At 35.0% G+C, this 13,571-nt stretch overlaps 1 protein-coding gene across 1 annotated transcript; it reads left to right on the forward strand.

Annotated features, from left to right (window-relative positions):
- The first annotated feature begins 12,467 nt into the window (after positions 1–12,467).
- Positions 12,468–13,144, forward strand: LOC145007980 (uncharacterized). The gene has a single exon (XM_078966594.1). The coding sequence runs from the start codon at positions 12,594–12,596 to the stop codon at positions 12,945–12,947; it is 354 nt and encodes a 117-aa protein (XP_078822720.1). The 5' UTR covers positions 12,468–12,593; the 3' UTR covers positions 12,948–13,144.
- Positions 13,145–13,571: the final 427 nt, after the last annotated feature.

Genomic DNA, 13,571 nt, shown 5'->3' on the forward strand with positions numbered 1-13,571 from the left:
GGGTTTTAACCCTAAACATTCAGTTTCCACACCACACTCGCCGGGTGCCACTCTTTACAAACTCTCTCCCAAGCATTCAAGTATTCTTCAACTTTTCTTCCAAATTCTCAAGGTTTAAACTCAAAAGGTAACAACTTTCTTCTTGATTTCTAGATAGAATGTGATTATAAGGTCATCTACACTTGCAATTTCATGAAAAAAACCCGTTTTTGAAAAAGTGTTTAAATTCTAGGTTTTCAATTTTGTCATGAATATTGTTGTTTTCAATGTTTAATGTGGCCTTATTACTTAGTAGGAAGTCCCTGAACAAAACCCTTGCAAGAATTTAAAGGTTACATGGTTCAATTTTGTGAGACCCGTCGACTGACTCGTACAGGTCGCGCGACTCGTCGAGTCGGGCATGGACTCGACGAGTCTAGTCGATTTCCAGAACAGTTCGATTTTTTTAACTATATTCTGTGTTTTCTGGGTCTGGTTTATATGTTTTGCAGGAATCATGTTCAGAAGAGGACAATCTTCAAGGGGTATCCAAGGGGAATTTCCATGGTTGAATTTCCCACAAATCGAATCCGCTTCAACAATGCGGAAGTGGAAGAAGAAACTTTCCGATATTAAAAAGAAGGAGGTCTATGTCCCGAACAGAATTGACTGGGAATGGTTGCAAAATGTTCGGTATGAAGAAGAATTAGCTCCGTACCTATTAAAGGAGTTTCATCATGACGGCGAGTCAATGATATGTGATGGGTGGAGCCGGGTCTTCCGCATACAAGAGCCGGTATATTTGGAGCTTTGCTTGGAGTTTTTCTCCACGGTATCTTTTACCGGTGGAGTGGATTTATTTCATCCGGCGAGCTTCACGTTTTGTCTTGGAGGCGAGTATCATCAATGCTCGGTGGTGGATCTTGCTTGCCGGCTAGGGATTTATGATCAACCTTTGGTTTCAACGAACCTCTTTTGGGCCTTTTTGGCAACCACTCACATGGTGTTTCCCGATGGGGTTACTAGCACGGGTTGGTGGAACACTATAGGGAATAAAGTTTATATCCCGAAGTCTGCGCAAGAAGGGAGCATCCGATCCCCGACTCACCGCCTCATTCACCGCCTTATTTCCTCCACCATCAACCAAAGGAAGGACGATGACAAGGTTTCCAACCTTGATGTTTTCTACCTATGGAGCATTATCACGCCCGGCGTCTTTTGCAACATCCCGTGGTGCATTGCTTCATACCTCTCAGCGGGTGCGGTCAAAGATCGCAAAACATCACGCATCAATGGAGGCATGTTTGTCACCCGATTGGCTAATTCATTCGGGTTGATGAACCGTGGTGCCTGGAACCTCCTAACATTGATCCCGACGCCCCCATTTAATCCCATTCTTTTTCGCAGGGCACGAATTATTGAAGACTATGGTGGTGGCCATTATGCCATCCCAAATGATGACCCGGTTGTAGGTCCCGAAGCACCGGGAAGGAGGGTGAGATCGCGAAGGGAAAGGGATGTGGAGGATGAGCCGCCAGTGATTCCGGTAGAGACGGAAGATGTACCAATGGATTGGTACAATATAGAGATGAGGCGGATGCAAGACCAAATGGCACGGGGGCTAAATTTTAGCAACCAATCCCACATACGACTGTTTGACCACTTCAATATTCCACATATTGATGGTGGGAATTATCCATACATTCCATCGTGGGACGAGAGGATTAGTGCACGCCAAAGCGGAGCGGGAGGAAGTGGCGCCAACGATGATGAGGAGGAAGATGAAGATTGATTTTTGTGTTTTTTGTGTTCAAACAATTTTCAATTTTTATTTTGTTTTGTTTTTGGTGTGTATGTTTTGAGATTTTATTTTGTTTAATAGTTGTTTGCTTTAGTTATTTTCAGGATTGCATTTTGATTGCTTGCTTAGGATGAGGTAAAGCATGGATGTTTTTACGTGTGAGAGCGAGTCAAGGAAGCGAGTTTTTAACGTCAAAGTGTCAAGTCCGGTCTTAGGAGTGTGAGCGATTGAGTCCGCATGTGAGGAAGGGTTAATGAAGTTGTTAGAGACTCAAACAGTTGCCACATACCAAAGTTTTTCATTCAGGTGCCAACTCGTCGAGTGCACTAAGCTGACTCGACGAGTCGCTGTGTATTTCAAGAAATTTTTAGAAGGCACGCTGCTACTCGGCTAGTCCATCATCAGACTCGATGAGTCGGTCATTTTTATGGGCCGAAGGACTGTTGATTTGATGCTAATACTTCTACCACTTGCATCCTTCTAATTCTATATCCATTCTTGAAGATCTTATGCCGATTTTCGCATATTAGAGCGACCCACACGATACATGGATGAGATTGTTCCCATGTATGAAGTTTATTGAAGATGGAGCTTAAATGAGAGTGATCAACCTATCCACTGCTATCCCAGGGGAGTTTGTTCCAATACCCTCTTTATTTTTCTGTTTTTATGCATAATTTGCAATGAGGGCATTGCATCACATAAGTGTGGGGTAGGGGGTTAGTTACATTTAGTCAATTTTAAAAATTTTGCATACCAAAAGGATTATTTAGGATTTAATTTAGACAATTTTGGTAAAGAATTAGGATTCAATGTTAGAATTGTGTTAATAATTGCATGACAACCCAAATGTTTAGTTGAGCCTATACACGTTCTAGTGCATTTGTGGCTTCCTTATTTCAGTGAAATCATGAGACAAAAACACGACCCTGCTCAGCCTGAGGGATGCAATATGTTTAGCAGCCTAAACCTGAAATGTATCCAGGAAGATTTTTATCATTAGCCAATAAAGGTTGAGATTGAGCGCCCCTGCTTAAGCATGTAGGGATTTGAGTGAAAAAAAAAGTGAGGTACATGTAATAAAAAAAAGAGAGAATTACAAGAAAAAGTTTGAAGGATTTTTGGAGCATCAAAGTTAAGTATGAAATTAGAAGATCAAAAATTCCGAAGAACTTCAAAAAGTTGAAGATACCAAAAATCAAACAACAAGGTGGTGAATTCAAAGTTATTAAAGATCAAATTATCAAGCAAGTGAAGAATTCCAAAGAGCTCCATAGTGGTATCGAAAAGTTGTAATTGTCTAGATTATGTATGCTTGGGTTGCTCAATTAAAAATACCTTGAGGGTAAAGAGGTTTTCTGAGGATGGATTCGGAGGGTTGCATAAAATGAGCATAGTTCGGGGTGAGTGGGCGAATGTTTATGAGGATTGTGAGTATTTGAAGTATGGGGGGTTTTTAGGAATTTTAGACACAAATGCATGCGTTGCGGTCTTGGCATAATGGCTGGGTTGGATTGGAGTTATTATATGTGATTCTAATGTGTTAAGATTCAGTTTTGCTTGAGGGCAAGCAAAAGATAAGTGTGGGGTATTTTGATATGTGCATATTTAGTGTGTATTAAGTGTAGTTTATTATTCATATATTAGCTAAATTGTTGCATATTATGGACAAAAGGTACTTAAAAGTGTTAAATTATGTTTTTCAGTCCAAAGATGAAGCTCGGAAGCGAAAGGAAGCAAGAGAAGCGGTTAGGAGTTCAAGAGTGGAAAGAAGAAAGAAAACACCCATAAAAGGCTTCTACTCGTCGAGTCTGACCTTGACTCGACGAGTCCGATCGCGGATTCAGAAAGATAAGCATTCGGAAGTCAAGATAGTTATCAGATTACGACTATTGTGAGAGGGACTCGACGAGTCACCATATGACTCGACGAGTCGGGATGCATATATAAAGATAAATCTATAATGCGAAAAGGGAGAATTCTGGGAAGTTTCAGAAGTGCTTAGCTGCGAATAAGAAGCCAGAAGAACCCTAGAAGTCGACCAAGGAAGCTAGAATCCAATCCCGGGAGTAATTAAGGCGTAATTTCATCATTCTACTTAATTCTTTTGTTTTGTCAACATGATTAAGCAACTTGAACTTATTTGTTTGCTGTTATTTACCTTAGTTATGAACTAATTTCTTTATACTTCTGTTTGGGGATACAAAGTTGACAATATGGTTTGATTGATTGGTAGGATTAATTCCAAGTTGGTGATTAATTGTTATTTTAGCTTGCTAAAGAACCTTGTGTATGAATGATAATTAATTTTTTGTTAATAGGAAGATAATTGATTAGCATGAACATCTATTGATTATCAACCTCATATGATACGTGACCACTATATCGTATGTCTAGGATTAATGAATATGAAACTAGGATTAATAAGGAAATTGAGTAAATTTATGTGCAAGCTTGTAAGATGACCATCGAACAAGAGGTTAATTAAGAATAACGAATTAATTAACTATTGCAAGTCTAACTTAATCCGAATAATTAATCTAGTAAATATAATTAAATTAAGCACTTGGCCACTGTTTGAATTAGTATATTTGCTAAGGATTAGGGTAGTGAACACAACTTAATCACTTGAATCGGTAACCAACGAAAGAATTAATCCATTGCACCATTACCTTAAAATCAACCATAAAGTTAACCGAGTTGAACTAAACAGAAGTTTCTTTCCCGTTATTGAATCTAGTTAATTTGTTCTTTTCTAGTTTTGCATTACTTCTAGTTAGTAAGTTTCTAGTCTTGTAAAACTAGAGAAAAAACCCTTTTTATTATTTGTTTTATTTAGATAGAATTAGTTTTTTTTTTAATTTAATTTGCCGTTCCCTGTGTTCGATACCCTGCTTATTTAGCTATACCACAATTGATAGGTTCACTGCCTTTTGTGTGTTATTTGGTAATTAAAGTAGGATTAAAACTAGTTGGTTTTACACACATCACGCCTCGCCTTTCGAGCTGTTGTATGGGCGGAAGTGTAGGACCCCAGTCTGTTGGGGCGAGGTTGGGCATAGAGTGATGGATCGGACATAAGTAGTTTTGTAAACTCCCGAAATGATACAGCAGATTAGACAGTGAATGCAGACCCCTCAGAGCCGGCAGAAAAGTTATGCCGACCGACGCCGATCTGAGCTGGAATTTCAGGTGGGTGACATGGTTCTTCTAAAAGTTTCACCTTGGAAGGGTGTGATCCGCTTCAGGAAGAGGGGAAAATTGGGTCCCCATTACATTGGTCTGTTCAGGATTATTGCCAGGGTTGGCAAGGTTTCTTATAGGCTAGAGCTCCCGAAGGAGCTTAGCCGGATCCACAACACATTTCATGTTTCGTAATTGCGAAAATGCATTATGGATTAGGAGGCAGTGGTATCGTTGGATGACATTCAGGTCGATGATCGCCTGAATTATGTGGAGAGGGCTGTGGCTATTTTGGAAAGGAAGAAGAAGATTCTGCGAAACAAGGAAATACCTTTAGTAAAGGTACAGTGTGAACATCGGAAGGGATCTGAGTGGACATGGGAGCTGGAGGCAGAGATGCGCGAGCATTACCCGACATTGTTTATTCTAGCGGACTTCGAGGACGAAGTCTAGTTTAAGTGGGGGAGAGTAGTAACGCCCCGATTCTCAGGTATTGTTAATACGAGTTTTTAGATTAGGCCCTACTCGACGAGTTGGTTTACCTACTCGTCGAGTAGCAGTGAGAAGGATCACGAGTTAAGTGACCTACTTGACGAGTCCATATTGGGACTCGATGAGTAGGAGTTGGCAAGTGAAACCCTAATTCCCGGGGTTTGCATCCCTATTTATAGGGACCTTAGCCTCCCTTGGACCTCCTTACAGTTCCAAAGAACCCTTGAGAGCCTTATTCGTGTGTGTGTGCCTTGTGTGTCTGTGTTTGAAGCTTGAAAGAGAGTTCTTGGAGGGAGAAGGCTTGGAGGAGAATGAGATTCAAGCAATTAGAGTGTGGAATCAACACTTATCTCAGATATCAACTTCAAAAGGTACCTAATCCTTCATTGTCTCTGTAGATCTCCCTTATTGGGCGAGTTTTAGGGTTTTCATGGAATATCAAGTTGGTATGATGAGCTATGGACTAGATCTGAAGTTGTAACTTCAGATCTGGACTCTCTTTGGATTCTAGAAACATAAAGTTGCAGCTTTAGTCATGATTGAGGTCCCCTTTGTACATAAAGACCCTTCAATAGCTTAGATTTGCCATTTTGAGCCTTTAAAGCCATGCATGCACGTAAAGTTTGCAACTTTACGTGGTAAGCATGCCCTAGAAGCTTGGATATGTGATTTGGAGCAGCTGCATGGCTCAAAATGGATCTGTATGGAAAGAGGACTGAATGGACTCAGTGAGTCGCATGGAGATGGCCATTGAACTCAACGAGTTGGTTAAACAACTCGGCGAGTCCAATGAAGATTGTCATGACACTCGATGAGTTGAAGAACAACTCGGCGAGTCGGATGAGTTTTAACCAAGAATATGTTCGCGAGTATATCCGTCGAGTCGCAGGGAGGGAACTCGACAGGTGGCCTTAAGGTCTGATCGAGATTCGAAGGAACTCGACGAGTCACCTCGATGACTCGGCGAGTTGGATTGTGCTTCAAGGGACTCGGCGAGTAGTTGGGTGTACTCAACGAGTTGAGGTCAACATGGACTGTTGACCTTGACTGAGGACTTTGACCTTGAGCAGGGGTTGACTATTGGATTATGGAGTACCTTATAAGGTTCAAGACTTATGCGTATATTGAACTATGGTTATAGCTGGTGGGGCCTGTGTCGAGTGATCCGAGAGTTGGAGTTTACCTTGTGAGTCGACATCTGCGAGGTGAGTTATCCTCACTATATCGATAAGGTCTACGGCACCAAGGCCGACCCTTTAGTTGTTATTGTTATGGTATGCTATTGTGGTTATGATCTGTTAGATCGGAATCGGGGTAGACAATATGTTATGCTCTTATGATCCATATGGATTGGTATGTTAGTGACCTGCTAGGTCGGTACTCTAGTTACAGGAGAAAAATATGATTTATAATCAGTGTGACAGATATGTTTGATGTTTATATATGCATGTATATGATAGTATGCGCACATGGTTATTCGCTTGTGGCTGAGTTGAGGCTGTCCTGCTTTGTGGTGAAGACCAATATACCCTATGAGCGGTCTGGGGAGACTGTAGGCCCACGTGGCGGACCAGTCATGTCAAAGGCTCGGGATAGATTCAGACAGACTGTAGTCCCGGTAGGGCGGTCCAGTCAGACCAATGGCCCGGTATGCATGTTGATTGATCGATTGTTACTGCTATGGTATTGTCAGTGTAGTGTTGGTATTTTGGGGGTAGCTCACTAAGCCCTCGGGCTTACAGTTTTCAGTTTATTGTTTCAGGTACTTCAGGAGATCGTGGAAAGGTGAAAGTGTGACCATACCACTCCTCATCCTTATGTTATGATTTTGGGACACTCTGATGGATTTGGATTTGAAAACATTTTTGTAAACAAACTTTGTTTGATTTTATTTACGATTGAAAAAGTTTAAATTTGGCGTAAAATTTATGGTTGTTACACAGAAGGTCAACAGAGTATGGACCAGAAGGTCAAGATGATGAGGACCGGAAGGTCATACGGGTAGGGCCAGAAGGTCTACCATAGTTGGGACGGAAGTCCCCTGACACACATGGATCGGAAGATCGCATAGAGTTATGGCCATGAGTGGCGTATGTGTTGTATGTGGTATTTTGGAGAACTCACTAAGCATTTATGCTTACCGTGTTATGTGTTTCAGGTACTAGTGATGATCGCGGGAAGGCGCCGGCATGATCCGTACACACTGGCAGGAGATTTGTTTATGATATTGGGATATGTTTTTATCATGATGACATTGTTAAACTTGAGAATTTGAGAATATTGAATGATTTTTATGTTATTTGAAAAATGAAAAATTGTTTTGAAAATTCACGTCGTTACAGCTCGACAGAAAGCGGTTTTCCAGTGCTTACGTACACCACATGCTTAAAATTTTCTCTTAGCTATCCCTGTAGATGGACTTGGCCAACATATGTCTCTTGTGGAGTATCGTACTATCCTCAAATATCGACTAATTATTCCAATATTCTTAACTGACGAGATATGTCTGGTGTGTTGTAAGGCATGTTTGGACTCTTCTGGAGAGCATGCAGTTAACTGTAAAGAACTCCCAGGGTTCAAATATAGGCACGATATGGTTACTGATGTTTTGTTCAACATATTTAAGCATGTCGGGGTTTCTGCCAAGAAATAGGCACCCATGAATTTCTTGACTTACCTGGTAGAAGGAATGTCAATCCGTAGACTTGCTAACGTTTTATTTTTGGATGGTCGGAGGAAAACACGTATGTGTGGACCTTACATGGGTATCCCCTCTCTTGGGCGTGAGGGCTGAGGGTTTCACGGCTGGATATGCTGTTTTAAAAGCCGTTACATGCAAAGTCACAAAACATGAGAAATCGTGAATGGAAAATCAACACGTGTTCATACCATTTGCATTTGATACGATTGGTTTCCTCGCACCGAATACAGTGGAGCTTCTTAACAGAGTACAATAGATCATGCATAACAATGTTATATCCACTAGATCTATGGATGTAATCTTCAAAAGAATTAGTTTCACCATACACAAATGTTTAGCGGCACAACTTATTGTCCGTTTGTTATCTCAGTCGTTGTAGAATGATAATTAAATTAATAAAAATTCAATAAAAAATATATTTAAAATTCACTTTATTATATAAATTAAAATAAGATAAAACATAGTTGCATGAATAACAATCAATTCTTTTTTCAACTCAATGTAGTTTCCCATCATAAAAGAGGCAATATTATAATTCTTTTTGACATTTCGATTTTTTAACTTAAATTTAAAGAACATTGTGAACTTCTATTTTGTCAATTGATTTAACTTAAATTTAACATAATTGATTTAACTTAAATTTAATATGACTCATAGCTTTTCGATTTTCGGTTGAAGATCTTTTTTTTTAATTATTATTTATTTAAAAAATCTTCAAAAAAGTTTGAATATTTTGATTTTTTTAAATAAAATCCTAAATTTTATTTTTTGAAAAAAAAAACATCCCGACTTTTTAATTTTTTGAATATAAAAACTTAATAACCGGTTAATTTATTCATCTTAGTTAATTTTGACTTACTTAACAAGTCATTGGACCAGATCAATATATATATATATATATATATATATATATATATATATATATATATATATATATATATATATATATATATATATATATATATATATATATTTAAATAATGAAACTTTTCTGTAGATTTCGTCAAAATTTATATATAATTTACATACATATTTTTTTTACGAATTTATATGTATTTTTACGTATGTATATATATATATTTTTAAGTTTTTATGTGTATAAGTTTACATATTTTATGTATGTTAAATGTATAAACATATATTTTACATATTTATATGTATATTTTACATACTTTTTTATGTATTCTTGTGTTAATTTTTATGTATTCTGTATTTATATATATTTTTACATATTTATGTATTATTTTTAAGTTTTTATATGTATATGTTTACATTTTTTATTTATTTTAAATTTATAAACATATTTTTTACGCATTTATATGTATTTTTAAGTATTTTACATAGTTTTTATTTGTTTTTATGTGTTATTTTTTATATTACATATTGATGTATTTTTCAAGTTTTTTATATAGATGTTCATGTATTTTCTATATTTTAAATGTATAAACATATTTGTTTACGTATTTATATGTATTTTTAAGTATTTTACATTTATATATATATTTTTTATGTATTACATATTTATATGTATATTTATGTATTTTTTAAACTTTTTTTATATAGATATTTATGTATTTTTACATATTCTAAATGTATAATTGTATTTGTTTTATGTAGTTATCTATTTCTTACTTCAAGTTATATTCAACATTTCATCTAATTCGTACAACTTCTTAGAGTATGTTTATATGGTTTTCCTACATACCCACGTATTTTAAACTTTTCCCATTTGCTCATCTTGAAATTAAATATCGAACGTAAAAAGCTTAAAATATGTGGATATGTAGGAAAACCATCTAAACGTACTCGAAGAAAACGTGCGAATTAGATGAAAATGGTGAAAACGACTTGAAGTAAAAAAAATACGTAAATACGTAAGAATAATATGGTTATATATTTAAAATACATAAAAATACATAATCATATATATAATTTTTTTTAAATATACATAAAAATACATATAAATACGTAATGCATAAAAAATATATAAAAATATGTAAAATACTTAAAAAATATTTTTAAATACGTAAAACAATATGTTTATACATTTAAAATACAAAAAAGTACATAAACATATATACAAAAAACTTAAAAAAAAACATAAATACATATAAATATGTAATACATAAAAAACACATAAAAATGCATAAAAGATATACGTAACGTACTTACAAATACATATAAATACGTAAAAAATACATTTATACATTTAAAATATATAAATATCTATATAAAATACTTATAAAATACATAAATACGTAATACGTAAAAAATAACACATAAAAATATATAAAATAGTTAAAAATACATATAAATATGTAAACAAAATATGTTTATACATTTAAAATACATAAAAATATACATATAAAAACTTAAAAAAAATACATAAACACGTAAAAGTAGATATAAATACTTAACAACAGATATAAATACGTAAAAAATACGTTTACACATTATATACAAATTTTAACGAAATTTGTAGAAAAGTCCCAACATTTTAATAAAATTAACAATTTGGTCTCATTAGCTACCAAAGATGTCAAAAAGGGCTAAAATGAACAAATTAGCTGATTTCTGAGGTTTTTTTATTCTAAAAGTTAAAAAGTTGGGATTTTTTTTGTTAAAAAATAAAATTTAGGACATTATTTAATTTTTTTTCATAATATTAAGATTTTTCTAAAGTTTTTAAAAAAAAAAAAAAAAAACATTAGTATTTCTTTCTCTAAAATAAATAAAGAAGGTCTTAATTGTCGATGTGGATAATTTTCCAATTGAAGAATAAAAGGTTACCGTGGCTCCCCCCTTCTGATATGGGCCACGAAAACGTCATTACATGCGTACAACAGGCAACAGCCAATAGGCCCACTAAGCCCATCCCACTGTCCCCACCAGTACCGCCTTGTACATGTCCTTTCGACATTCCAGACGATTGTAGAAAAAAATCAAAATCACGCATTTCTCACTTTTTTCTCTTTCCACACTCGCCAAAGTCTTTAAAGGAAGGTTCTTAAACAAACAACGTAATATATTCCTATCAAGTTATCATCTTAATATTTATAATATAAAAATATAACTATGCGTGTGGTCTACGTGGTTATTGACAATATTTTAATACTGATTTGATACTTGAAGATGGAGCAGATCAATAATGATTTTCTTGATACAAATGTATTGAAAAACAATACAAATGCATTGACAAACAAATAGACACGTATGATTCTTTAATGTATAAAATAGAAATCCACTATTTCAATACATCATATGAAAATGTTTTACTATGTGATAATGTAATTAATTTGAAATTCAGTAAAGGCTACGACGACGTGCAATGGTTTAAATCTTTAATGTATATTTGACTTTAACTTTTATATTATTTAAGAATTAAAAAATCAATTAACGTATTAAAATGAAAGTAAATAAGGTCGGTGAGAAGTAGCATTTTGAATCACTTGAAACCACACAGCATTTAACGAAATTACATATTTTTCATTTATTAGAGTTGAATTTATGGACGTGGCTCATACATATATTTTTTGTGATTTTTTTTTTCCGATTCAATTTAGATCTTTGATTATGTATTTTGAAAAAAAGACTTTATCATGAATTTTAAACTATCTGATTAATCTAATTTCATATAAAAAATTATGGGTTTAAGTCTTTATGGAGACGGAACTTGTTATTTAGGACATGATTAATTAGTTTGCTGTTTAAAAAAAAAATTAGAACGTTTATAAAATTATAATTATGTGTTCTTTACCTTACATTTTTTTTAATAAAAGTAGAAATCTAGCTAAATAACGAAAAAAAAATATACAAATCATCCCAAAAAATTTTATAATAGAAAAAGATCACAAATGGTAAAAACAGTAATTTATACCGATTTTTACAAAAAAAATTGTTGTGTCCCTCCTATTTTCTAAATGTTTATTCCAACAATTTAGGGATTGTTTGTTTTAAAAAAAACCCGCTTGTGACCCTTTCTCGTTGCACAAAACATGTACAACACTTGCCCTTTCGTATCTGTTTGTTTTTTAAAAACTTACAAAATTTTATTTTTTTATTAGTTAACATTTTTAATTGAATATACAAAACAAAAATAAATATAGTTAATAAAATAAATAAAAATAAAACAGGGCGGTTACAAAGGGACCTTATCCAAATATTCTAATATAAGAAAGGGACGGAATTTGTAAACTTCACAGGGGACTTAAGGGTAACTTAGCATAAAATTCAAGGTCTGGAATGCAAAATGGAGCAAAATATATCAGATACATTGAACCTGGACATCATACCATTTCACTGCCTATATATTTCAAAACCCTAATCAAGGAAAAGATCAAAGGACGTACGCCAACTAAATTCACTCAAACACGAACAACCTTTCCTTCTTTGTTTTTGTAAAAACTAAAAACTAACGGCCCTAAGCGAGCAGTTCCGATGGCGCAAGTGCAAAACCACGGCCATGCCACGTCGGCGGAGATGGTGGTAGATCATGATCAGGAGGAGGTGTTGAGAAGGAGGAACGAGGAACTGGAGAGAGAATTGAAGAGGAGCATGGAAAGAGAGGAGAAGATGAAGATGGAGTTGCAGAAGATCTGGGAGAGGCTGCGGGTGGCTGAGGATGCGGAGGAGCGCCTTTGCTCGCAGCTTGGTGAGCTTGAAGCGGAGGCCATGGATCAGGCACGTGATTACAGAGAGCGTATTATCACGTTAATGGAACAGCTGTCGGCAGCTCAGAAGCTTATACAATCGGCTTCACTTCACATACCTTCATCATCAATGGCTTTGTAAATTGAACACTACTTGTAAATTATTGTTTGTGTGAACATGTGTTTTACATAAGAAATAGCATGTGAGATTGGTTGATTAATTGTTTATTTGTCTGTGGGTATGATTGGGATCAAATTTCTGTAGAGAATTGGATTATTCTTGTCATCGGATCGAGACTTTATTTTTGTAATAAATTATATATATTAAGTCTGGTGTTGTGTCTTCCTCGTTGGATTGTAAATTGGGGGAAATAATATTAAATTCCACTTGATTCCTACTATCAATTTAAAATCATCAAATCTTTTTGTAATCTCCGATCATTTTTTCCGAAAAGGAACTATCCTAATGAAGGTATTAATACCAATTTTCATGCACCAACTAATCACCATTGTAAACATGAAACTTTGCCTAATGCATTGAGGTCACTGCAGACGAACATCCATTGTCACGATCAAAAATACAGATTTCTTACAATAAATAGATAGAATACAATGAAATCCAGTATTTATATTTAAGAAGTCTTTTCTATATGATTGTTTTGTTCAGTATGTTAGATAATTGTAACCAAATAAACATATTTTAAGAAGTATTTTGTTGAAGGGTAAAATGGTCATTTTTAGTGGTCAGAATAGTTAATCAGATGCA

The sequence above is a fragment of the Lactuca saligna genome, chromosome 8 (genome assembly GCF_052625555.1).
Source record: "Lactuca saligna cultivar CGN05327 chromosome 8, ASM5262555v1, whole genome shotgun sequence".
Taxonomy (NCBI): Eukaryota; Viridiplantae; Streptophyta; class Magnoliopsida; order Asterales; family Asteraceae; genus Lactuca; species Lactuca saligna.